The 27649-nt window shown below is 41.7% G+C and overlaps 3 protein-coding genes across 6 annotated transcripts; 1 reads left to right on the top strand and 2 right to left on the bottom strand.

Moving 5' to 3' along the window:
• Nucleotides 1–27649, top strand: dnaaf19 (dynein axonemal assembly factor 19). Its single transcript, XM_079504151.1, has 4 exons — nucleotides 1–74; nucleotides 26241–26411; nucleotides 27018–27205; nucleotides 27508–27649. The coding sequence occupies exons 2-3, from the start codon at nucleotides 26251–26253 to the stop codon at nucleotides 27163–27165; spliced, it is 309 nt and encodes a 102-aa protein (XP_079360277.1). The 5' UTR covers nucleotides 1–74; nucleotides 26241–26250; the 3' UTR covers nucleotides 27166–27205; nucleotides 27508–27649.
• arl4aa (ADP-ribosylation factor-like 4aa) lies at nucleotides 17611–20942 on the bottom strand. Of its 4 annotated transcripts, none has more exons than XM_079502658.1 (2): nucleotides 20763–20942; nucleotides 17611–19622 (listed from the first exon to the last, which is right to left on the bottom strand). In XM_079502658.1, exon 2 carries the CDS (start codon nucleotides 19532–19534, stop codon nucleotides 18932–18934), a length of 603 nt encoding a protein of 200 aa, XP_079358784.1. In that variant the 5' UTR covers nucleotides 19535–19622; nucleotides 20763–20942; the 3' UTR covers nucleotides 17611–18931. The 4 variants fall into 4 exon arrangements, with proteins under 4 accessions (XP_079358784.1, XP_079358785.1, XP_079358787.1 ...); XM_079502659.1 differs by having other exon boundaries at nucleotides 20767–20942; XM_079502661.1 differs by lacking the exon at nucleotides 20763–20942 and adding an exon at nucleotides 20513–20714.
• cUnh7orf78 (chromosome Un C7orf78 homolog) lies at nucleotides 21607–24280 on the bottom strand (the record flags this gene model as incomplete). Its single annotated transcript, XM_079503736.1, has 4 exons — nucleotides 21607–21684; nucleotides 23308–23450; nucleotides 23675–23759; nucleotides 23993–24280. 4 exons carry the CDS (start codon nucleotides 24278–24280, stop codon nucleotides 21607–21609), a joined length of 594 nt encoding a protein of 197 aa, XP_079359862.1.

The following is a 27649-nucleotide window of genomic DNA, read 5'->3' as shown; positions in this document are numbered from 1 at the left end:
TATAGACAAAACTCACAGGCTAGAGGAGGACAGGACTGCCAGAAGATTGGAGGAAGGGGCGAGCTCCAAAAGTGGTATGTGGTATACACCACTCTACAAAAAATGGTATACTGTTTTTCGAAATGGTATAACGTTTTGAAAAAGTGGTTCATACCACTTTTAAAATGGTATACCGTTTGAAAAATCACACCTGTGTGAAATGAGTGGTGCAACTCCGTGTGGGGGTCTGCGGGGGGAGGGGGGAGTTCCAGACCCACAGGAACGCACCCAGGGGGCCGGTCCGGTTCCAACGTGCCGCCCCGCGTCCGAAACGGTTGAGAAATGACAGAGGTCCCGTCCCTCTACTGTACCCTCTACTCTACTGTACTGTACTGTCACTGTACTGTACTGGAACACCCGAAATCATCATATATACCTAGTTAATATGTACGTGTGTGCTTGTGTGTGTGTGTGTTAGGTTGCGCACAGGTGGTGAAAAATAACCATGCTGTTTTCGTGCTCAGACCCACCCACCCACACACATAGCTCCGTAAGGGAGTGGTTGCACCACTCAAAAACAGAATGAGCTCGCCCGGTATGAGGTATGAGCTCCACCCGTGACTGCCATTACTACTACCACCATTACAACATACACATGCCCCACCTGGCTGCAATAGAATATCCAGGATAGTTATGTCGTTAGACTTATGTCCTTAACGTTGAGTTCTGGTGGTGCCGGGCACCACCAGTCCAGCACTGGACATAAGTAAGTGTTTAAACAACAGGGCACGCACACACACACACACACACACACACACACACACACACACACACACACACACACACACACACACACACACACACACACACACACACTCACTTAGCAGAACTTACAGAAGAGCTCTGAGGCCCAGAGGGCAATGGGAGTCACTCACCAAAACAAATTTCAACAAAGAATATCGACATCTCCCAGCACTTAGGTCTGTTTCTCCCCCACGGGTCTAAGAATTTAGTGACTCCTGTTTCTCACACACACACACACACACACACACACACACACACACACACACACACACACACACACACACACACACTGTACACTTGCATGTACATACCCACCCACACCCTCCTGGCTTCCATTTCCTCACACTATGAGAATTCCCTCTAGACACACATATATATAAACAACTATGGATCTTAGCTGTAATTGGGGAATTAAAAATTCCTATAGCCTACACACTGTGGCACTGTTGATGTTGCTGCCATCTTCAACCCCCAAGTGAATTAATATGAAAGGGTTCTATTTGTGTCCTGTTTAATGTAGTTATAATGTTAGTCCTACAGCCCCAGTCTGGTGAAAAGCACACATGTTCTAATTGGCTCTTTTATGCAATGATAAATTATGCATAACGTTAATGGTCGGGGGTTTCTGGCCACACCTAATGTGGAAATAGCAACATGCAAAGGTTTGTTTCCTAAATGTATTCTGTGGGGAATTGTCTCAAATATGTGTTTCTCTTTGTATTAAAATCGCATGAAGGCAGGTCAATTTGAGGGGAAATAAGTTAGGAAGCTGGAAATATGTTAAAAAAAATAAAGTGGGATATTTATTTATTTTTACTGTATGGAAATGAATACCTCCAACATGTAGGCATACACATGCACATATAATTCAAATTCTCTAGTGCAAGCATGCCAAGTGACAGATAATTGTGAATTTACATTACTTTGCTTTGCTTTATTTGTATATTTCAAAGTCACCCAGTTCTGACACGACATGATGTAAAGCCATTTGGTGGATGCTTTTATCTACAGTAATGCTCCTTACCGTACCACGTACCATGTGCAGATTGTGCACATAAGCGTGGGACGCCCTAGTGCGAGTCGGAACCCTTACCTTGACATTATTAATGTTTTAGGCTATAAATTGTATTACACTGACTATACTGACCTGTACATTTGACTGTGTAATGCTGTGTTCAAAGGTCCACCACATTATTGACTGTACCAGTCACAATATGCCACGGTTTACCCTCCTTCAGCTCTCTAAATGTATCCATCTACTTCTTTCTCCCCTTCACCCCATCTATGTCTCTCTCCTATCCGCACTGGAATGCAGATACAGATAGCTTGACACTAATTTGACATTACACATAAACCAAAATACCCTCAAGGTAATGGGGGAGTCCTCATATCCCACAGGATGGTATAAGTTAAGTCTCAATTTGCCACACTTCTAGCCTATTCTCCAAATGAAAAGGTTGAAGGCTATTCATACCAGGCCAATTAGAGAAGTCATTAATGTGTTCACATCTGTATCTAAATAATGTATGTCAACTTTGAGTGCAACAGCATGTTGAACCAATGTACTACCTGCCAACCTGTACTACAAGTACTACAGGTTTGTTGTATACCTGGCTTCACTGTCTTATGGAAACATGCAGTCAACTTCTGGCCTACAGTACATGAAGTTCAAATGTAATTTAAGTCAATTCAGCTATTCCAAAGCTGCATGCAAACAAAACAAAACAAAAAAAAAGACTTTTGAAAATGACCTACAGTAGTAACACTAATAACTGCATATAACAAAAGTGCAGTCATTATGGTGTGTGTTCTCATGTATAATAGCTAATGCACTATGACCACTTTGGCAACCGAGACAAAAGCAGCTATTTGGTGTGAATAGCTGTTGATTCTATGTGCCCACATCACAGTGTTTCTCATTTAGATTACATTTCCCCATAGAGATTTCCAAAAATATTTATATGCAGGGTTATAGCCTAGGCAGGTGTCTGTCTGTCTGTCTGTCTCTTCTGGGTATGAAAAGCTGCAATACCGCTGGGTGATCTAAAGTGGCACTGTTGATCAGCCTGAAAGGGCCATTCACACTGAGCAGCCAGCGGTGTTGTTGAGCAGCCTGCACCGCTCAGTTCACACGGGTGTGATTTAAAATTGTGTGTGTCTGCGTGCGTGCGTGCGTGCGTGAGTGCGTGCGTGCGTGCGTGCGTGCGTGCGTGCGTACCTGCAAATGCAAGAATGTGTGTCAGTGACAAATCACCACTCATCAGCCACATGTTTACTCATTCATGTGTCACCGAACACAATGCAAAATGGTAAAAGTGCAACCACTGTTGGCCAGCCTACCTCTGACAGACCACCAGACAAACATAACACTAATGCATGTTGTTGCCAGACTCCACAGCACATAATATTGGGTTTTGAGTTACACTTTGTAGCCCACAGAGTGAGCACACAGCACCTGGTAGGGAGAACATCAACAATCTGTGGTCCAGGAAGCACTTTATTATTTTAGTCTCTTAGCTTTTGTTACTGTGTTTGCTCAGTGACATCATAGTAGGTTATACAGTGACGAATGGAGATTTGTTTGCTTAAGGTGAAGTGGACAGGTTAAGCTGTTACATTGTAGGCCTCTACAATATAAAGGCCCTTTTCTGTTTTGTTTTTTTCAACGTATTATAAATGTCGCTCCCTCCATTGGCTCCCAGTTGCTGCCCGCAGAGTACAAAACACTGATGCTGGCCAGCCTGGCCTACAAAGCAACCAAAGGTATGGCACCACCATATCTTCAAAGTCTGATTCAACTATATCTATATCTTAAACTTTGGTGGAAGGTTTGCACATCATACAATCTTGTTCAGAAGAACCCAGATGTTGCACAGTGTAATCACATTCTCCTGCTATAGGTCCACTCCATGATTAGACAGGTCAGTTACCCAATTTGTAGAGGGGCACTGCTAAACACAGATATCTACCTGAACAATTTCTAGCATCGTGACTACGAGCTGTGCGGCGGCCCCTTTTCTTTCTTTGTCAAAGTTTTGTCTCCTGCGGTCAGCTAGCCTGGCTAAAGCCAGACGCGAATCAGCCATTGGTGATATTAGGCTAGCGGTCAGCACATCCCCACTACTGGTGTGCGCTCCTACCTTTTTGTTTGTTCTAAAACACAGATATCTAACATTTCCTATAAGACCTAAACCTATCAGTGTAATCTATCGATCTAATAGTTAATCTATAAAGGAACCTTAATTAAACAGACATGTGAGTAACGAGTACTAATTATTAATTAATGTTAAGGTGGTTCTTCTGTGGTACAGTATGTCTGATAAGAGGTTAACTTAATCATTGTAGCCCATTGTTGGTTGTTTGTTTGTTTTTGTTTTTCTGAACAAGCATACTGGTAACTCTCCACTGTTACCTCATTAAGATGCAAGTGGCTGAGGTCCCCACAGACCAGAATTCCTTTAGTTTTTGTCTGAGTTTAAGTAGGATCCATTTGTCCTGATGTCCCAACATGGACACAAGGGTTTAATGGTTGGAGGTTGACCTACTTGCCTAGCCGAGTCCCACTTGTCTCTGTCTGTGAGGGCAACGTGAAAAAGAAAGGCGTACATAGGGGGTATGAAAGTAAAAGGGGGAACGGCGGTATGCCTCCTGCTATGAGACAGGACAGCTGAGGGCAAACATGCTGCAACATAACCAGCCAACATTATTCTCACTCCCCTCCATCAGCAGCACACAAATAGAACACTGTCATCCATAAGTATGTGCAATGATTAAAGAGGGAGTGCCACAATTTTTCCAGTTTTTCATGTGTCTATGAGGTGACTTCATTAGACACCCTGGAGTCGTTTTGTGTGCAATGGTGTATTAACTTTGTATTTAGGGTTTCCCTGGGTCACACTATCAGCCCCTCCCCTAACCCCTCCCCCTTTATCATACAACTACAGCTGTGGGTGCGGCTTCAGTGTACAGTATTTTAAGAAATACTGTACACTTTTTGGAAAAAAAGTATACCTCCTTATATAACAATAAGACCTGATGATCATGTTTTAGGGTGGGAAAAAATCACGGCACTCCATCTTTAAAGCTATAGACATGTGTCACTGTTGCAATTCTACAGCAGGCAATGTGAAATTCAACTGATTGTTTGTTCGTCGTCACTGTAAATGAGGGTAACCTCAACGCCTTTCGAGCATAAATAATGGTTTGAAGTTAAATTAAATGATGGGGTTGTATAAAGGAGTCAAAGGGACTCCAGTCGTTAATGTTGTACAAGAGATGAAGAATTCTTTATCAGACCAATGCCAAGTTGTTTATGGGTGTTTTATCGAGGTGTGTTGTATTATAATTACAAATAGCTTGCAAATAGCTTGCATTATCAACTCTACGACTTGTGGAAAAGCCAACTAACTACAGAACAAAATATATGAAATTGGAATCAACATTCCCAGACAGGCATTCAGAGCATATTAGACTTCAGACAAATGTGATGTTCTGTGCCCTTCCAATATATATGGTGTGAAATTCTCCAGGCATTATATCACATTAGGCCTTCAACAACAACAAAAAGAACACTGCCATTGACAATAGCTGATGAGGGTTCGTGCGCTCACATGTTTTCCTTCCCAGAAACCCCACTACCCACGTGTTTGCTCTTCTGAGAGTGTGAGGGGCATGCATGCAGCAGTGACTTCCTGCCTGACGGATGCACCTGCTCTTGTGGAACAGGTCTTCAGCACTGTGAGCCTAAATCACTCACTGCGCTGCCAACGTCATACAAACCTGTCCCAATGGAGGCTCCTATTGTTGGAACAGGGAAGACTTTTGCCTTTAATAACACTCAACAAATGTAATTTGTTGACATATAATTTACGGTAGTTCCTTTTCATTTGTAATAGTGCAAACTGTGGAATATTACTATGGAAATGGAAAGTACCGTAATATTCCACAGTTTAGATATTAGCCTACTTCCTTTTTCATCTTGGAAGCAATATTCAGACTGTGAAATTGCTGATCTCAAGCATCTAAGTCATAATAATAAAGTGAATCAATCGAGACATATTATAATGGCAGCAAGTTCAGTTTTAAGGCAACTGTTGCCTAATTGCCTTACATTACTGAGTATTTCCCCCTTGCTCTTTTTATTTTGGTTTCTACGTCAGTGACTTTTCCCCTCAGTACAGATTTTCCATGCACCTACAAAATCTATTGTGCTGCAAGGAGGAAGAGGCCATGCTTAGCATTTAGCCATCAAACACCATGACAGGCATGGCAAACCACAGCTGGGAGAAAGCAAAACTTCCCCTAAATTCCCCTGACTGAAATGTCTTCAGCGATGTTGGACCATGACCAAATGGCAGCTTTTAGAGTCTGGATTTGTGCCACATGTTGGCTGTGTGTATGTGTGTTTCATGCATTAGGACACTAATGATTTTAGTATCATACAAATGTAGTTGTGTTTTTGAAATGTACAGTAATGTCTCCTGATGTGAAGGATGACAGATAGACTTCATCCTCTCTTGTTTCAGAAAAAGGTGGGGTTGGAGCCTGTCCTCTTTTGAAGTCTCTCCTTTCAGTCCTATTTTTCTGAGCTCAGTAGCGCCACTGTAGCATATCAAAGACTGCCCAAAGACAAAGGTACCTTGTTTTTTCATGGGCACAAAGATATATTTGTAATGAGCTCAGATCTGGCTTTGGGACCTTAGTCTAAGGTTTCAGCTAACATTCGGTGTGTGTGTGTGTGGGGGGGGGGGGGGGGGGGGGGGGGGGGCAGGGGAAAAGAGTTTGGATTTGGGTTGGATCAGACTTCAGACTTTGAAGATATGGTGGTGTCATACCTCTGGTGGTAACAGGTCAGGTCGCCCCAATTCCATCTCGCCCCAGCTTTTTTCCGCCGACCTCACGCCGACAGCTCTTGTATTCTTTATTTTGTTTTACTGAGAATAAGGTTAGAAATAAGTTTAGGGTTAGACATAGTTTTACTGGGGTTAAGTTTAGGAATAGGGTCAGGTTTAGACATTGTTTTACTGATGTTGAGGTTAGGAATAAGGTTAGGTTTAACCGTTTAAGCATAATTTACTTAGATTACTTTAGGAATACCAGGCCGTGCTGTTCCGCCGGCTGTACGCCCGGGGCGAGTTGGTAAAGGGGCGAGCAGTCTCGTATTCCCTCTGTTTGCTGGCCAGCCAGGCTGGCCAGCAAACAATGCTATTGATTTCCCCTTTTTAGAAACATTCGTCAGTATAGTCCGTAAGCAATTACTACTAAATTATATCTTAAATGAGATACAGTGTTGACAATACAGATGTAGCTGGAAGTGACACCTGTTTGGTATAAAATGTCCCTGCTTTTAGCCAGCACTTCTGCAACTTTTGTAATTGTACTTACTTACTATACTGTTGAATTTGTATTATTTAAGGTGACATATGTTCCAAACTTGGGAAGCCTTCTATTATTACAAGGAAACAGTATGGGAACAACCTGTTGTTGAACTGGAAATAATTACTCTATATATCTAATATTCCAAACCTCTGTAGACACACACACAATTCCCCTGTCTTGGAAAACCTCACACATAAAACCACTACCCACAATCCAATGTCCAAAAGAACATAAGGATTATAGACCCATAGCTCTCACTTCAGTGATTATGAAATCACTTGAAAGAATACTGTTACAACATCTTGTTAGTATAACCAAAGAAAAATTCGACCCCAGTCAGTTTGCCTATAAAAAGGGTTGCGGTACAGAGGATGCGGTTGTGACACTGGTCAAACTTCATTACAAAACACCTAGATAAGTCAAATAAGAATCATGCGAGAGTGCTATTCTTAGACTTTTCTTCAGCTTTCAATACAATACAGTCTGATATACTAGTGTCAAAAATGGTACAGTTGGAACTGAATCCATACTTAATTCACTGGTATGCTTCTTTTCTTACTAACAGAGTACAGTACAGAGGGTGAAAGTGAACACAACCCTCTCATCAGCATTAACTACCAATGTTGGTGCTCCCCAGGGGTGTGTGAGCTCAGCTGTACTTTTCACCCTTTATACTGACAGCTGTCGTATTGAGGAAGGCCTGTCTGAATGTCGCACTGACACACCAGACCAATACATTCTAAAATACTCAGATGATACAGTTTTGATTTCTCTCCTAGATAGTTCCAGTGATCCTGGACTGCACCAACACAGAGTAAATAAGGTGGTTGAATGGAGTGATAACAACGCTCTCATCATTAACACAAAAAAGACAGAAGAGATTGTTTTTGGTACACCACCAGACATACACAGATCCCCCATTACTATTCATGGTGAACCGATCAACCAGGTATGTTCGTACAAATACCTAGGAGTAGTAATAGACCATCTATTGTCATGGAACGATCAGATTGATTCAGTGTGTAAGAAAACAAAGCAAAGAATCTACTTCCTTCGCCGTCTAAGATCCTTCGGTGCTAGTAGATGGATTCTTCTTTTGTTTTTCACTTCTGTTATTATGAGTGTTCTTCAGTACTGTAGTACCACCTGGTATGGATGTTTGTCTGCAGCCCTAAAGTCACAAATGCTGCAATAACTGAACATTTGTTCAAAGATTGTTGGACAACAACTTCAGAAACTGTATACATCCACGTATGATAACAGCATCCTAAGGTTAGCAAGGAATATCACCTCTAATACTAAGCATGTGTTGTATGGAGAATATAGGTTGCTACCTTCAGGAAGGAGATATGGTGTACCAGCATACAATAAGGTCAGACTAAAGAGGTCCTTTGTCCACCAGTCGACCTTGAGGCTTAATCAGGAGTCGTAGTAGCCACAGGATAATCTAAGCGGTGGATATTGCTCTTGTCTTCATGTCTTTATGTATGTAAATTGTCTTGTTCTTTGTGTTATGTCAAATGTGTGTACGTATAATGTGTTCTGCATACTTGGCTGCTGTGTCGCAAGACAAATTTCAGTGTGAACTGACAATAAAGTACTATATCATATCATATCACTCTCTAGACACTACAAACGAAGCACAACAATACTTCACAATAATATCAAATGACAAAATGTTGGAAACAGGTTTGGATAGTTGGCTGACTGTGCTGGATAAAGGCTCATACATAGTCTGGATTTCCGGTGGTTAGGTGACCACCGAACTACAACATGACGTCACGAGCCGCGGTGAAGAGCAAACCACCGCCACCGCTCCAGCCCTTCTCTCTGTTTTTACTCACCACCGCTCAACGTTATTTCAGCTCCGGTGGTCAGCTCACCACCAGAGCGGTGGTCACCTCACCACCGAAAATCCAGACTATGAATAGGCCTTAATTTGTCTTGAAATTGAATTATTTATTTTTGTAGAGTTCGGATGCACGTTCACAACTTCACACCAGCCGAACCAGTGATTCCACTGCAACAAATAAAACGCCTTGCAGACCCCAAACTTACAATATTGTCCATCCAGGCTCTATGTACCATAGATAACAGGCAAACATTGATCAAAAATAACAATTCTTCTTCATTCTCTAATTGTGTAGACTTCTTGAGTAATGCAGATGTTTAATACGGGTCCATTTGGTTTCATTTTACACTCTCAAGAGTTAAAGATCTATAAGGGTCCATTTGGTTACCAACTCTGCACCATTTAGCTGGGGACCACCTGGAACCCCCTCAAGGACCACTGGTGACAGACAGACAGACAGACAGACAGACAGACAGACAGACAGACAGACAGACAGAGTGGCTTATTGCTGGTTGCAGCTAATCATCCTGATAAGAACCGTATCTAGTTTGTCGTAGTTTAGGGCTGAATATTGAATATGTCCAATAATCCCTAACCCTGTGATCTGTTTTTCCCCTGTCTGGATAGTATAACCATTGAGTCTCAGAAACAACTTTCCAATTGTAAAATCTTAAATAAGAGCTGACACTTCAGAGAGAGATGGTAATGAATAAAGACCACAGCAAACCAGTTTAAATGAAAATAAAATAAATGTTGTGATCTTCCAATTATTTCAAAAGGTGATCAAATCAAAATGATATATTTTACATTTTATATTTTCCCTCTCTCTCTCTCTCTCTCTCTCTCTCTCTCTCTCTCTCTCTCTCTCTCTCTCTCTCTCTCTCTCTCTCTCTCTCTCTCTCTCTCTCTCTCTCTCTCTCTCTCTCTCTCTCTCTCTCTCTCCACAATACTGGCTTGGATTTTAACGAAACTTGTAAATCAGGTCAAATGCCCTGTTACCAAGTGCACCAGATGGACTAGGATTTTGTGACTTTAATTTATTTTGATTTATAGCGCAAAGGGCCAGAGGGCATAACCCCACCCCCTCGTGAGTTTTACTTGAGTGGAGTAGGGAGGGAGTCTTGTGTCTGCTTCTTGTATCAAACCTGCACCATCACTCTGCCTGATGTTGAAGCAGGGAAACAAATTAACCTTTTCTTCAGCCAGTCACATGATGACTAATGGCTTTGAAAAGTAAGCAGCCACTTAAACTACAAACATACTGTAGGCTTGTGAGAATAGTGAGAATTTCCATACCGTGTGTAAGTTACCTGCTGAGGTAGATCATATTTTGTACAAAATAAAACAAATTTAAAATTTGACAATGATAACACTATGTGTCTGCAACTATACATTATGAACAATGCTACTAGTCCAGCTGCTTAGCTCCAATATATAAAGGAATCGTTCTTCAGTTTGTGATAAAAGCATGACATTTGGTACACATAAAGGCATCCCGAACATAATTGGATGTGGAGGCATCCTGAATTTTCAACATGGCACCCATGGCAGCCATTTTTCAAAATGCCACCATTGTCATCCTATTATAAGGCAATATTTTCTAAATTTCCTTATGCTTTAAGTAGCATGTGACATATCAAACTAGGGGGTTTTCATGATGATGCTCATTGGGCTAAATTTGGCCATAGCAACTTGCCCAAATGTGCTGATGTGCACATTTGGGGAAGTTGCTATGGCCAAACTAATGCTTGGAATGGATACAGCATCATGAAAATCCCCTAGTTTGATATGTCACATGCTACTTAAAGCATAAGGAAATTTAGAAAATATTGCCTTATGTCAATGGTGGCATTTTGAATGGGTGCCATGGGTGCCATGTTGAAAATGCAGGATGCCTCCACATCCAATTATGTTTGGGATGCCTTTGGCTATATGTGTACCAAATTGCATGCTTTTATCACAAACTGAACGATTGTTATGGTTATATTCTGCACTATACTGTGTGTCTAGTGTGGTCAAGTTATGACCTGAATTGTTTCTAACTAGGCCATACTTCACTACCCCTAGGAATATTGCACTACTATTACCTGACTGGGAATGCACATCTCCATAGTTTTACATTTGTATTTGTATATTATTATCTCCATAGTTTTACACTGTATTTGTATATTATTTAGACCTTTCTTTGCAGTACAAACTAGAAATGCACTCTGTCGAGCTGCCAACTTCAGCTCTGCACACAAGTTGGCCATGAATGGCCTACTTGTGCACGAGCAGAGCGCACAACCTACCTCTGACTCTTGTCAACTTACCGTCCCTCCCCCACTTCTGCCACCAGTTTGACACCCCTGGTCTATTCTAGACCACCCAACGTGCGAGGATGTCTTGCTTATGTATATTCTCTTTCCCATTGTAAATTGCAAGCTTCTTTGGCAAATGGGCAAATAAAAACAGACAGTATCAGCATCCATGGACTTTTTAACTTATGTCAAATCAATATAATTTGCCATAAGCAGACTCCAATCAAGTTATTGAAACATCTGAGTTATATGTCTACATGTATATGAATGCCGTTCAAAATATCCACTACAATGGTTCTAAATGTTTTAAGTGTCCTATATATAAGTTTGAAACTCAATTTGGTTACATCATCCACATGGTGACGGTGTTGTCGCTCGGCCAATCAGGGATGGTGTATTTTTGGTGGCGTCGCTCGGCCAATCAGGGATTGTGCATTTTCCGTGGCGTTGCTCGGCCAATCAGAGCGCTGCCGCTGCGTATGTCGGTGGCCCCCTTGGCCAATTGGAATGGCTCCGTATGTTGGTGCTGTCACTCGGCCAATCAGGGATTGACTGAAGACTTAACTTGTATGTTTATGTAAAAACGGTGGTTCCTGATTGGCCAAGGGGGGCACCAAAAATACACAATCCCTGATTGGCCGAGGGAGTCACCGACATACGCAGCCGAAAACAGTACTTGCGCTCTGCTCGCACAAGGGGATTTCATTGAACTGAATAAAATAGGCAACCTGGTGCCTGGGCCCTGGGGTGACTCCAGAAGACAGACGAGGAAGCATGCTTGCACAGTACACAGACTCCGGTGCATACACCATACCCAATGAATCTTCTCTTGTCTCTGACTTGTATGCAGCTTTGGGGGCATCATTGTAACTGGGCATGCAGAGCTCATGACATGAGCCAGAAAGATATGGGCTCATACTGTGAAAGGTTGGACCTGATTGCCATGGAAATTGAGACAGACTGACAACCCCTGGTCAGCGAGGATAACCGGAACACTTGCTCCAAAACACATTCATAGTTTTACTGAGGTAAGGTTATGTTTAGGAATACCTGGTGGCGACCGTTCCGAGGCGACCGGGATGAACCGTGAGGTTCCCAGTTCGATCCCGGGCTGCCCCAGAGTTACTGTCGAAATGTCCTTGAGCAAGACTCTGAGCCCCTATTGATCCCAATGTGCAGGTTGGTGCCTTGCATGGTTTCCTCCGCTATTGGTGTATGAATGTGTGTGTGAATGGGGGAATGTAATCTATAAAGCGCTTTGGATAAAAGCGCTATATAAATGCAGTATGCACCATTTACCATTTTGGGAAACATGACCCCTTCATCTGTCCTAAAATGGCCTGGTCCCTTATCTATTATCCAACCTCATCATTCTTTGCTGTTAATTAACTACTCACAGTGGGTTTATGAAGAGCCCTTTATGGGGTGGCTGCTGCTGATTAGGAGTGCCATGCTGTGTTTCCATGAGAAGGTTAGGTGAATCTAGTTTCATTAAATTGACTGCATTTATCCAAAGCACTTAACAAACAGTGTATTTCACATTCATCACACACCAACAGTAGAGGCAACCATGTAAGGCACAAACCTGCTTATTGGGACCCAGGGCTTCTGTGTCTTGCGCAAGGACACTTTACTCTACTATACCTCCTGAGCTAGTAGTTGAAACACTATGGCATTCTTGTTTGAGGCTTAGTTGTTCAGCTTTCATTGAACACTAGAGACAAACATTAGTTTATGGTCCAATTGATTTTCATTTTGATTTAATGTGAAGGAATTATTGAGAAAGATAAATAAGTATGACAAAATATAAATCACTCTTATCATTTTACATCTGAAGTTCATGTTTGTGGCAAATGGAAGAGGGCTTCAGTATTGTGTTTCGTAACTACGCTGCTGTATCTTTATAGTAAAATGTTTGAATGCTGAGTTCGCCAAATCCGATCTATTTTGTTCTACTATCAAAGATACTTGATCCACCTTTTTTTTCCAGCCCACTGCTTTTGCTGACTTTTCCTGTCAGACAATGGGAGAACATAGAGCTTTGGGGACCTCGGCCTGCCACTACCCTAATCCTTCATGCCCAAACAAGACCAAAGACAGATTTCACAGGCTTGTGCCTCACAATACCCAGACTGCAGAGGACACGCTTTTTTGTGTGGTCAATCTGTGGCACATTTTGACTCTGGATATGGATGCACCGTGTGGGTGTAACAGTCTACCCGAGAGTTCAAGGTCAAAATGGTACAGAGAATGAAAAAGGAATCTGCACGCAGCCGCGCACGCAGCCGCGCACGCAGCCGTGCACGCACGCACGCGTGCACACGCGCACACACGCACACACGCACACACGCACACACACACACACACACACACACACACACACACACACACACACACACACACACAGAGAGAGAGAGAGAGAGTTCCCATTCACCCCACAGCTGCTGAAGTTCATGCTCTGTCAGACAGAGGCAGAGGTGAAAGAGCAATCATCACCTTGACAATGAGTCTTTCACACAGGCTGATCCATGGAATGCCATCACATGAACAGTCAGCCATCCATGCCTAAACACTGCTGCACAGAATCGCACAGTACTCAGTCAGTAGCTTATTAGAGGCATACAGTTATTATTTGAATCTTTGACTAGAATGCAGATATAAAATATAATGCTAATGCTTTGACAGATGTTGTACAACTACATATGGTAACAGAATATTGAGGATGTTGCCAAAACTGACATGGTCAACAAACTTCTCACACAATAACAAAGCTTCAGACAAGAATATAATATATAACAAAACAATTATCTCCAGGTTTATTACAGTGAGCTTCCCCACACCGAAGGAAAACAGGAGTAATAACCTACAGTACACTTCTCTAGCTAGCCTTACTCCACCTCCATCGTCTCCCATTGCAGGTGGCCCCGTTTGCGACTTTAAGCGAGGCTGCAGGGACACGAGATGAATTCACATGTAAATAGGCCACTTGCTCTCACTGCAGGAAGAAAAATGAATCCTGCAATGATAACCTTGCATATTAACCAAGCTGGGAGGGAGTATGCATATATTGCTTCTCTCGTTATACACAACATGGGAAATCTCAAAACAGCAGAATCACAGAGGCAGAGCTTAATATGGTAAAAGTTCCGTAAATAGGGTTGCTTGAGTAACCTAAAACTGTGCAGTGGCTATACATTAGTTTTGTATTTGGCTACAGCAATGATTCCAAATGTGTTTTATCTCAAAGTTACACTGTCATGTTTTGATGCCCATGCAGTCTATGGCTCCCATTGCATAAACATAATTTATATTTTCTGAAGTTAGCTGCCTAAAACCAAAAAGTAAGGGTTATTTTTTTAAATATTTGGATTGGGTCATGAGGCTTCTACATACTATGCCATGCTCCTAGATGCCTCTGACCAGTGTAAATTCACATCCAAGTTACCATGGGAAAGGGATTTAGGACTTACAATATCAGATGGTGATCAGATGGTATCAGATGGTTAGAATTCTTAGGAATGGAAGGAAAATGTCAAGAGAACTACGTACAAGGTTGATTCAATTCAAAATTATAAATAGAATATATTGGACACCATTCAAGATTGTTTAGGGTCGGCTTGACTGATGGTTCTGAATGCTGGAGGTGCCAGGATAGAGTCGGTACACTTTTACACATGCTTTGGGGCTGTCCCAAAATTCAGGAATATTGGACTGCTATACATGAAAGACTGGAGAGAATAACAGGCCTACACATTCCTTTTTCACCCAGTCTGTTCATTCTGGGGGATCCTGCCACATTGAGGCATGTTGCTCCTCCTTTAGCTGAATGGATACAAACGGCCATTATGTCAGGTAGGAGGCTGTTGGTCAAGGACTGGAAGGCTCCATCTGCGACGACTGTTGGTCAAGGACTGGAAGGCTCCATCTGCGACGACTATGACTTAAAATGGGGCTTTTACCATATGCACGTATCAGGACTCTGATTAGTTTCTGGCTCTGAGTGAGCTCTGAACAGGCTGCAACTTTGGAAAAATACACTGAAGGAATATGTCTGGAATTGGGGCTGGGGTGGACTGCGGGATATTTCTGTGCATCTCTGTTATATTGTTTTGTTTTGTTTTGTTATGTGTTTGTTGTCTCCACCAGGCCGAAGGCATGGGGAGAGAGTATGTTTTGCACTCCGTCCGTCCGTCCGTGTGTCCGTGTGTGTGTGTGTGTGTCCGTCCTTCCGTCTGTGAACAGCTAATCTCCGGCACCGTTAACCCGGTCGATGCCAAATTTTGCACACACACTCCCTGGATGCCAAAATTTCCAGAATGGCCTGTTATAGCGCCACCAGGAGGCCGCTTTGTGCAAAACAGATTTTTGGACAGTACACCTACAGATTTTGTCCAAACATCACGCAAATTGGTACACAGTCTCTCTAGAGCCATTCAACGAAACGGGTCTTTCAGATTTCTCAGACTCCATCCTGATTGGCTAAGATTGGCTTCCAAAGTTCGCAGGAGTGCTCAGTTTCAAACAAAATGCTACAAATCATGAACACATCGTGTGATTTCCGTGAAATTGTGCACGCACATTCCCAGGCCGAGGAAGAAATGCCACATGAACATTTTCAACTCAGCCTCATGGTGGCGCTATAACTGGCCGAAAAGTGTTTTTACCTCGAACTGCACAGATCTGTGCATAACTTTGTATGCCAACTCCCTAGAGGCCAAGGAAAAACCTTTGCCTGGAATTTTTCACATCTGCTCTTTATAGCGCCACCAGGAGGCCGACATATGTAAAACACATTTTCTAATATTACTCCTTCAGATTTTATCCAAATTTCACGCAAATCGGTACACATGCTCTCCATAGCCATGTGATCAAGACGGGTTTGTTTGATTTATCATAATCCACCCTCATTGGCTACAATAACATTCTAAACTTTTCAGGAGTAGCCTGCTTTGTACGCGTTTTGTACAAATCGCCACAACTACTCAACGCAGCGATTGTGGTGAAACTGTGCATGCATATTCCCACTAGGCTTTGGAAGAAATGCCACAGTTTTCAAATCAGCCTCATGGTGGCGCTACAACAGGCCAAGTAGACACACACACACACACACACACACACACACACACACACACACTTATATAGCTCCTATTTCCTAAACATTTTGCCAAACATCACACACACACTCCTATCCTCCTGGTGGAGACCTGTGCCCAGAAGGGCACTTTTTCTAGTTTTGTTATGTATTTCTTTGGTTGTGTTTTGTCTATGTCTATGTCAATGTCTTATATACAAAAGAAAATTAATAAAGTACAAATCATAAAAAAAGAAAGGGTTATAGTTTTCAGATTTTCACATAACTGGCGGTACACTTTTCAGCCCAAGCTGTATTTCAGAGATGGACAGTTCAGTTGTATGGCTTCTAATGGAACATTAGCCCCGCCGATAGGATGGTTCTGTATACTGTGGGGACCTCAGGTTTTTGTATTTTCTTGTTGTTATGTGCTATGTGTTTTTTTTCATGTGGGTGTTTGAACAGACTGTGAAGACGAATATCCTTCGGGACAATAAAGATTATTATTACAACACTAATCTTGAAAATTGTCAGTGTCTCTTTAAGAGCTACAGACTGAAGCCCTGGACCACAATGGAAACAAGTACACTTACCAAGCAGTAACTAGCTGAAGTTAATGGATTATAGGAATGCTGTTGAACAGGGAATCTGTTTGAACTTATCCAACCTCACCATTTCCCTGAGGGAAGTCAACAGCAAGAAAAGGTAGAATGTGTTTTGGCCAAAGCGTTTCACATAAAGGGGTAGACCATTTTGTTCAAATGGAGGGCTGGGTAAAGGAGGGAGAAGAAAGGACAGTCTTGTGATCTCTCTCATTTAATCACTTGAATTCCGGAGAATATTAGAAGTGTAATTATGCCAATTCCATCTGAGTTTCCTTCCTTGGCAAACAAGGTGACAAACTGTGCAGTGTGCAGATAAGGGCCATGTATCTTTTCGCAATTCCAAAGCAGCATATAGGCTTTTCTGTGTGATTATTGCTAATACTGTACATTTCTCTAACACAATCCTAAGAAAGATGATAAAACTGCACAGTACTGTGTAGATCACATACAAGAGCTCAGGTGTTTTAGTAATAGCTGCTCTGTTGGTCTTACAGCTTCCAATTGTTTCAAAGGAATGGAAGAGCAACAGGCATAAACTCTGTCACAATAATGACAGTTGCATCGCCACTTGTGAAGTTGTAGATCTGCTATTTTTGGCACGTGATTCCATCCAGTATAAGCAGTCCATTATCCAAAAATACCCAGGACACCCCCAGCTCTAATCTCCTGCCTCAGCCTGTTGTACTAGGTCTGTACGGCTCTCCTCTGACTGCCCTGACCACATTTCTATGCCACAAGGCAGACCTGTCTGCTGTGACAATGGTTTTCCTCTTTCCTTGTTATGCATTGCATATAAAGGTGTTTAACCTGTCTCTTTAACAGAAGAGATATTTTGATGTCTGTTCCTCAATATTCATGAATATATTAATTTATCCTTCCGTACAAGAATAGAAATAGAAAACAAGAATAGAAAAACTGTTTCACCCCTGTATGTCCTGGATTTACGTACTTCCCAAGTTCATGCTGTCTGTCAAGTTGTCTAAACACTTAATGAAGCCGAGAAAAGTAGTTACAGTAATAATCATAACCCCCATCCATCACCCCACACTGTATGTGTGTTTCAATACAAATGTATTCAAACCATAATAGTCATTGTCCAAATTGATGTAAATAAGGCTTTATTTAGGAAAAGATTATGCATAATTCTCTAATAATTGCCACCAAGGTGGGCCACCTACATTGTCTTGTTTCATTCAGGCTAGGCATAAATATTAAGTCCAACACAATAAACTCTATTGGAACACTGTAAACCCCATAAGAAAAGGTCAAACTTATTATTTAATCTAAAGTGCTTTTAACAAACAGATATCAGACAGTAGACGTAAATTCATGACACCAATGCATGTCAACACTTTCATAATGAAAGCACAGTGTAAAAACAAACAAAATAACATACACACAGAAAGTTTTTTTTGATAATAGATCTCCAAGATTAAAAGAGACAAAATAGTTGTCCTTTTACCAACACATCCCATGTCGTTATCATGATATGGTATCAGAATACTCACTCATTGACAAGTTCATCCCCAAACTTTCAAATGCATCTTCATTTTCGTGAATCCTTTTTGGCAATATTTTGGAATAGCCATTGACCATTCATGAATTATAATCAATCTCATAGTCATACACAACTTATTTCTCCTCTCCTGACCTCAAGCCCTCCTCAGCCACCCCTTTTTAAAAACCATAAGCTTTCCATTTAACTTTCAAACATTTCAAAATTCCTTCTTTACATCATACTGGATTCCTTTATAGCACATCCTGATAAACAGTCTCACCAAAACACTATCTGAACTATCCCAAAGCTCAACATTTAGACTGATAAAACTCAGTATATCGACTTGGAGCCTTGCATTGGTATCAATTCAACACCTGTATTCACTCAGGAGAACATCCTCCATAAATCCTTCACATAAAAAAAACAATAAAAGGCATGGCTCATTTATCTCTTTTTCCTCTGTTGCTGGAGCATCTTTCTCCTTTTTAGGATCATGTCATGCAGTTTTCCTATACCCTCCTTGAGCCCATCTCCTATGATGGCACAGGTAGGCTGTAAGTGCCAGGGTGTTGCCGGGCCCAGTTCTTTTAATGCAAGTGACTTCTCAATCTCACTCAGTCCCAAAGAGTGTCGCAAGTCCTGCTTATTGGCCACCACCAGCAATGGCACCCCCTGATTCTCTGAGGTCTTAGCAATTTTGTGGAGCTCCGTTTTAGCTTCCTCCATGCGTTCTGCGTCCACAGAGTCCACCACAAATATGATACCATCCGTGCAGCGTGTGTAAGACTTCCACAGTGGACGTAGCTTCTCCTGGCCACCAACATCCCAGAAGTGGTAGGTTACAGTCCTGTGTCCGCCCAATGACACTTTCACCTTTTCTGCATTGAAGCCCTTGGTGGGCACAGTGTTGACAAACTCATTGAACTGCAGCCTGTACAAGACTGTTGTTTTCCCTGCAGAGTCCAGGCCGAGGATGGCAATGTGATAAGACTTGAAGAATGGGATCCTTGAGAAGACATTGTGTTTTTCTGATAATCCATTCCCCATGTTTTCTCATGCGCAAGCATAGATGATAGACATGTGATCCAACTATTGTTCTTCCCAGTTTATATTCCAGAAAGGCAGCAGCATCGACCTGAAATCACAGTTCTAGGTTATTAGGTTATTTTTGTGGAGCACATAAAAGCATTATCTGTGGCAAATACTAATTTGAGTTAGGCTATTGTTGCTATAAAACTGAGTTTTATAACAGAGTAGATACTAAAATCAACAAAGCTTCCTTTTGTAAATTGTGGGCCCGACTGCTAGATTACTTTCCCACCAAAATCTCTCTGATCCTTCTAAAAAGGTCAATGTGGTGGGCTTGAACCCTCCCCTTGGATAGACTATGAAAAAGACCTGGGAAATGTGAAGATGACTTCTCATTTGTTGTGTTTGGGTGCCTATGTGTGATCTGTTTGGTTATTATGAGCTATATGTGGTGGCATGTCCTTTTTTTGTATTGATGGTGTAGAATAGAAAATAGATAGGCCTATATATTTAAAATAGTACAAACAAACAATTTAACAAACTAACAACAAACAAACACCAGAGCAGGGAGTTGGGGACTACTTGATGATCTTAATCAGCTTATATGATGGATTTCATTTGCACACAAAAAAGCAGCATTAGGCTACCTGAGTGGTTAAAGTCAAGACAGCTATTGCCTATAATCAACTAGGAACATCATTCCTCATCATTCCTCATAATTATCCACTATCCACATTATCATTATCCCTGTAGAAGCGGGTACTCTATATAGCATACATGCATTTCGTTATATTTAATTAAAATGCCTACCAGTTAGAGTCGCCTGTGTGGGAATTTACAACCCCCTCTCTTTCAGTCTGAAGAACCCTACACAGTGCATAAATTATAGCCTATCCCGAAAACGTCGCTCTCTATCCGGTGATGTTCATATTCCTCACAACCAAGTTATTTCTGTGTTCTAATGATTGGTTCAAATGGTCATCACCTGTTACTCACGTCTCGTTTTTTTAATTCCCCGTCAGGCGTCAGTAGTAGTTGTAACGTGTACGATGTGTAGGCTACCACATGCTCTGCAAAATGTGAATGCAGCCCCATCAAACACTAGCCTGCCCTACAGTAGGCTATTTTAAAACACTACTCAAGAGGATATAGGCAGCCTACGACAATATCTAGAAGAAAGCAAGTCACAGTCACATGGTGTAGGACTAGCTACATCGTCTTTAGAGGAGGTTAAATAGTAACTTACTTACTGTGTTGATTCAACACGGGTGGTCAGCTTGCTTTCCCTTTCAGTGTGCTTGTGACTGTGGCTTTCCCAGGCGACAGTCTGTGCAGCTGACACAGCACCGCCCCGCACGCACCCTTGTGTTTATGTTTGAAATGATTGGTCGACAACGGGCAGAGAAAAGCACCATATGAAAACTAAAAGTTGGTGACGCGAGGTTTAGCGCCATACACACATTCTTCCGACATTTGTTTGTCTCCCGTTTAGTGACACACACACCCACGCACGCACACACACACACACACACACACACACACACACACACACACACACACACACACACACACACACACACACACACACACACACACACACACACAATAGATACGCCTATACTGATGTTGTGGAGATTAAGTCTATGTGTATTTTGTAAGACTATTTAATCTAATAAGAACATAATTGTAATGTGGATTCATTTTAATAGGTGGTGACATTGTGTGACAAAGATTCAAAGATTCAAGTTAGGCTATTTCATTTTATTTTTTTGAGAAAAAACCAAATTATAAACAAAAACGTGTTTAAGTCACAAATAATAAGAAACTATAGGCTATTTATGACACATAGGCCTAGGTAAAGTAATACTCGATTATTAGTAATAACTGTAACTATGTAATCATTTATTACACATTCTATATTTAGCATATGTCCAGTTGCAGTGTCAGTTGATCAGGGCAGATGAATCACAAAACTGTATGGGACTATGTCAGTTATTATGCTTAGAAACATTGCTGGCATCACATCGTTGAAATTCTCAGGGTATATAGGCTATGTGCAGCTGTCTGACTGTGGATCATGAGAGAGCATTCTATTTCCATGATCTACAAAGCTTCTCCTCCACCCTGTCCATGAATGCATCGTATGCTCCTCTCCTTCGTCTGTGCCTCTGTAAAATTAATTTATAATTATCAGGAATGTATCCAACAGTGACTCAGTGGTATAGAGAAATCTACAGAGTACTTCCAATGGAAAGGCTCAGTGCCAAATTAAAAGAGAGAGAAAATAACTTTATGAATATATGGCAGATAGATTACTTTCCCAGGGATCTATCTACTCTGATTTATAAAGGAAGTGATTCATTGGATTTTAGTTTTAGTGTTTTATGTTTTTCTTGTCTGTTTTATTGTATTGTGCTTTTAATTTATACCTTTCTAGTTTGTCTTACTTTATCTGTATACATTTATGATTCATCTTTATGTGAAAACGTAAAAAATCAATAAAAAATGTAATTAAAAAAAGGGGGAATGTATCCAAGACAGAATAACAAAATGAACTAGAAAAAGTGCCCTTCTGGGCACAGGTCTCCACCAGGAGGATAGGAGTGTGTGTGTGTGATGTTTGGCAAAATGTTTAGGAGCAATATAAACGTGTGTGTGACACGGCTTGGCCTGTTGTAGCGCCACCATGAGGCTGATTTGAAAACTGTCAAGTGGCATTTCTTCCAAAGCTTAGTGGGAATATGCATGCACAGTTTCACCACAATCGGACGCTGTGTTGAGTAGTTGTGGCGATTTGTACAAAACGGGTACAAAGCGGGCTACTCCTGAAAAGTTTAGAAGCCAATCGTAGCCAATGAGGGTGGATGATGAGAAATCAAACAAACCCGTCTTGATTACATGACTATGAAGAAGATGTGTACCGACTTGCGTGAAATTTGGATAAATTCTGAAGGAGTAATATTAGAAAATGTGTTTTACATATGTCGGCCTCCTGGTGGCGCTATAAAGAGCAGATGTGAGAAATTCCAGGCAAAGGTTTTTCCTTGGCCTCTAGGGAGTTGGCATACAAAGTTATCCACAGATCCGTGCAGTTAGAGGTCAAAACACTTTTCGGCCAGTTATAGCGCCACCATGAGGCTGAGTTGAAAATGTTCATGTGGCATTTCTTCCTCGGCCTAGTGGGAATGTGCGTGCACAATTTCACGGAAATCACACGATGTGTTCATGATTTGCAGCATTTTTTTGAAACTGAGCACTCCTGCGAACTTTGGAAGCCAATCTTAGCCAATCAGGATGGAGTCTGAGAAATCTGAAAGACCCGTTTCGTTGAATGGCTCTAGAGAGACTGTGTACCAATTTGCGTGATGTTTGGACAAAATCTGTAGGTGTACTGTCCAAAAACTTGTTTTGCACAAAGCGGCCTCCTGGTGGCGCTATAACCGGCCGTTCTGGAAATTTTGGGGCAGAGGTTCATCGTTGGCCTCCAGGGAGTGTGTGTGCAATATTTGGCATCGACCGGGTTAACGGTGCCGGAGATTAGCTGGTCACAGACGGAAGGACGGACGGACGGACACACACACACACACACACACGGACGGACGGACGGAGTGCAAAACATACTCTCTCCCCATGCCTTCGGCCTGGTGGAGACAATAAGCGAGAAAGAGGTGAGTAAAAAGATATTCCTACATGAACAGAATTGCAGGTGATAGGCCTACTGAGCATGACATTTGCAGAAATGCTGGGTTTAGACACCTCTGATGGATGTACCACCAGCGTCATTCACTCACTGTATAAGAAGCTGACTTTGGAGGCCAGGGTAGCTTTGGGAGTATGAGCCTGGCCTCCCATCTGAGTTCTGCTAGTTTGTATATGTCCATCCCCAACATCGTGTTTCTTGAAGTAAAGTCTGTCTCAGACGCAGAAGTTTGTACTGGAATCAAACGGACGGTATTAAAACAATCACGGTGTCAGCATCTGTCAAGCCATTAGCCAAGTTGGCTGACTCTGGCACATAGGCATATAGCCTACAGAAATGATGTCCCTGATAGCTCTCATGCCCAACATTTTCAAACAAAGATAATGCATGAAAGAAATCCTGCGGGTGCCATTTGGATCTTGCATCTCATAAGAAGACAAAATTAACAAATTACTTACTGATACTCAGGTGCTGTGATTTGAAGTACAGCTTTCCAGTATCTTTGTCAGGTGTAGTTATTATCTTTGGTAGGTCTTCCTCCAGCTAATTGCAATGTCAGAAATATATAATATTTGTATATCGCCAATGCCATCTTGTGTGCAAGCCAGAAATTACAAACTGCACACAGAAGCAGAATAGAAAAGGCTATACTTAAGTGATATTGCATGCCTTCTTTCTTATGCAATCTTGTATTTAGCATCCGTCTTGTGTGCTAAATATACCTTGCAAGAGATTAATACTAAAGTAAAATATTTACAGAATATTTAGTTCCTTACCAGTCTGAAGTTGTGCGGTTTGGGATTCTTGTAGGGTCCAGAGGGATATTTCCCAGTTTTGACGAATATCAGCTTGGACTCTAAATTATCAGGTGGCCTGTATGGTTTGCATGTAGGAGGTTCTATCTTTTTGTTGATAATTTCAGTTATCAAACCCTCATTAATAACCTTTCTAATTTCCCTGTGTGTTTCACTGGGCTGAGATACAGCCTGATATGTAGTTCTGCTCTTCCTTTGAGGGGTTTCCAGAGACTGGTACAGTTTATAAGAGAAATCTGGTGCCTTCATGCTCCACACATCAACCTTGTCATTGCTTACAGGAATCAGAAAACATTTGCTTTTTGTGGTGGCCAAATCCTGTCTTGCAGAGAACATCATTTTTCTGTCAAAACTGACTGTTGACAGCAGCTGACTTGCTGAAGTCATCTTGATACATAGGCTAAAATTAACTCTAGAATCTGATTTGCTAATCTGTGGAGTAAACTTGTGAACAAACAATAATGTGTCCTTACCTTTAATTTCAAGGTAATTGTTCACTGGTTGGCCAATCTTTTCCTCCAAATCTCAGATTTGGAGTTTAGAGTACAGTTTAACAAATGCGTCCTCTTTCAGTAGCACAGCAGTAGCATGGAGAGAAAAGGCCAGTGCAATAAAAGGGTTGCTTGGTGACCAGTTTCACTATAAACTTTATAAAGATTAAGCACGTGCACAGTAGGGTTCTCGACAGGAACCTAGCAACAGTGGAACAATGTGTCCCTCTGAATGCCAGTACACTGGGTTGTTTTCCAAACTTGTTGAGAACATTCATTCATGATTTGTTGTATGTGTGTTTGTGTGATTAGCCTACTCTGCAGGGACAAAATACAAAACAAACAAACAAACAAACAAAAACGTGTGAATGAAATTGTTTAGATATACATTTTCTCCTGGAAAAAAAGATTACAGCAGTTGTGTACAGCTACAATGCAAATCTATTTAGATTTAACTTGGGATTTGAACATAAACCATGGCCACTTGTGACTGAGAAGGTAAAAACCAAAAGATTGGTTGGTCACATATAGAATAGGGAAGAATAGCATGTGGTCAAACAGGGAATTACCGGTAACTATAGTATAGTCTATTCGTTTTCCACAGTGAGTGGATAGATACATTGCTTTAGTTTATTTTTTACCGGTGGAGTACTTTGTAGGACAACTTTCGTGATTTATTTAGGGCCTATGTCAAAGTTTTAAACTAGATTAAATCAAATGTAAATAGATACTGAAAAATGCTCACAGGAATATAAATGTAGTAGTATAAATTCCAAAGCCGGGGGTGATATATTTGGAGTGGCAGGGTTGCTGGTAAGAGCTCCAGAAGTGTATTCCAGAACTGGGGACTGGAGGGTGGTTGTTAGTACATTTACAGCATACACTCTGAATAGTGTCAGTCAAATTATCTCTAGTGTTTCACTCTTTATATTTATTCATCCCTTACCCTTATTATAATTAACAAAGCTATTACAAATGTTTAGCGATCTAGAAACTATAGGCTATTCTAATCCTACAATAGTATAATTGGTGAAAATCTAAAGGTTTATTGGCAGCAGGATAGCATGGACAGGATAGATTATAGGTGGGCACTAGGCTAATCATGGGCATGGAGGCCAGTGTCAAGATGGGAACTGCACCGCCACCTTCTGTTCACACAATGCCATTGCTCTGGGCACTAACTCCAGTACACGCGGCCGGGACGCGTAGCGCAGCCTATGTGCTTGTTGTTGTCATGGAGACGCGTAGCCTACCCCAAAGTGCATGTTTGTTCTCTATTACCTCGGCAAAGACGGACATCTTCACACATTTCCAAACAAACTCCGTTCACTCAGTTCAAGGAACCGGCATTCAAGTAAGTGCCCATTTAATCTCATGTCATGTCACGTCCCAAATAATATAAGATAACAAAATACGCGAAAGCAATCCGGAAAATAGCCTAATTTAATTTTCCTAATTATCAGTAGGCTAGGCCGTCGTGTCTGACTAGCGTTCTTCTGACCTAGGCTACGGAAGTAAATTATGTACAGTTCAAAACTTCAAATGTAGCCTATATTGTTGATTACCTAGCCTCGATACGTTCCCTGAGCAGGGACTGAGGGAACGTATCGGGGCCCGGCTATTGATTACTTAACCGCGACGCAAAAGCTGATCCAAGTAACGGTTTGATATCCTTAATTAGTTTGGCTAATACACAACATCACTGCTATGCTGAGTAGGCTCAATCTGATGATGGAGAGGTCGGACACGTCGGAGGGCGATGTGATTGACTTCTCGGCGCTGGAGAGAGAGCTGTCCTCGGCGGTGGAGGCTGACCGGAGATACCGTAGAGAGAACGACGCCAAACTTCGAGCCGTGAGCCAGAAAGTGGGATCATATGAAGAGTTCAGGTGAATGGACATACATCAAGAATAGACAAGGAAACTTTACTATTTCAAAAGTACGACGAAAAGTCACTGTTTAGGCTACAAGCTCGTCATGTCACTCTAGCAAAGTCCTACTTGCCCCACAACAAGGATGCGGGCTGGAACTGGAAGCGACAAACGTAATATGGCCTAAACGTGCCAAAACCAAGTGAAACAATTAGTGCAAATAGCCAACAGATTAGAAAATCAAGTCTAGTATTAACAATGAAAGAAGACATTAACATGTATATGTTATATGTTTTTCCATATCTGTTTAGTTTTTCCTTTCTTTGACACATTTTCATAGGCCTATTCAAATGTCCTCATACTGGCTTCAGTAGGCGACTTCAGCCCCTCCATTTCAAAATCAGAAACGCCAACAACAATATAATATTCCATGAATTAAATCCAAAATAAATGTTGACACAGCCATGGTTCTTACTTCTTAGTCATTATTTATCTACTGTCTGTCTGTCTGTCTGTCTGTCTGTCTGTCTGCCTGCCTGCCTGCCTGGCTGCCTGCCTGCCTGCCTGCCTGCCTCCCATGCCTGCCTGCCTGCCTGCCTGCCTGCCTGCCTGTCTGTCTAACAGGGACATAGTTTCAGCCTGCCATTTGAAGCCTCTGGCAAAGTCGGATAAGAATGGAACTTCTCGCAAACAGCCCTGGAATCCCCTGTTCTCCCCTACCAAGCAACATACACAAACCAGTGGTCTCCCCTATGTCAGACCTCACACATGATCCCGCCTTCTCCAACAGCCCATGAAGCTGAGAAAGGTTAGTTGATAGACTGTGATGAACTTGAGATAACCTAAACCTAACCCACAGCGGCCACACACTCAGAGAGACTCATGTCCGTGGCTCACAAACAAACACGTGCATGTAGCCTAAGTTACTAGCCTACAATGTTTATTTTAAGCTTTGTCTTTTGAATGTTGTTTTCTCAAGTTATGATATAATACACACACCTTTACATTTGATTGTGCCTCATACACTTTATTATTACATTACAACAGTATATTGCAGTTATTACACAACAGATATCTGAGTAGAGATTTAAAGAATGTCCATGTCCTCTCCCAGGTTCACCATCCAACACAAACGGTTCTGTGTCTTGATCATTCTCTTTGTTTTCCCATCTAATCTCCAGTGGCACAAGAATGATTCAACTGCTCTGATGGAGATTCATTAAAGGAATGACAAGAAGTGTGTGATAGTGTGTGTA

The sequence above is a fragment of the Electrona antarctica genome (assembly GCF_951216825.1).
Source record: "Electrona antarctica genome assembly, chromosome: 6".
NCBI classification, from domain to species: domain Eukaryota; kingdom Metazoa; phylum Chordata; class Actinopteri; order Myctophiformes; family Myctophidae; genus Electrona; species Electrona antarctica.
Note: the sequence above shows the minus strand (reverse complement) of the source record. Positions and strands in the feature narration are given on the sequence as shown.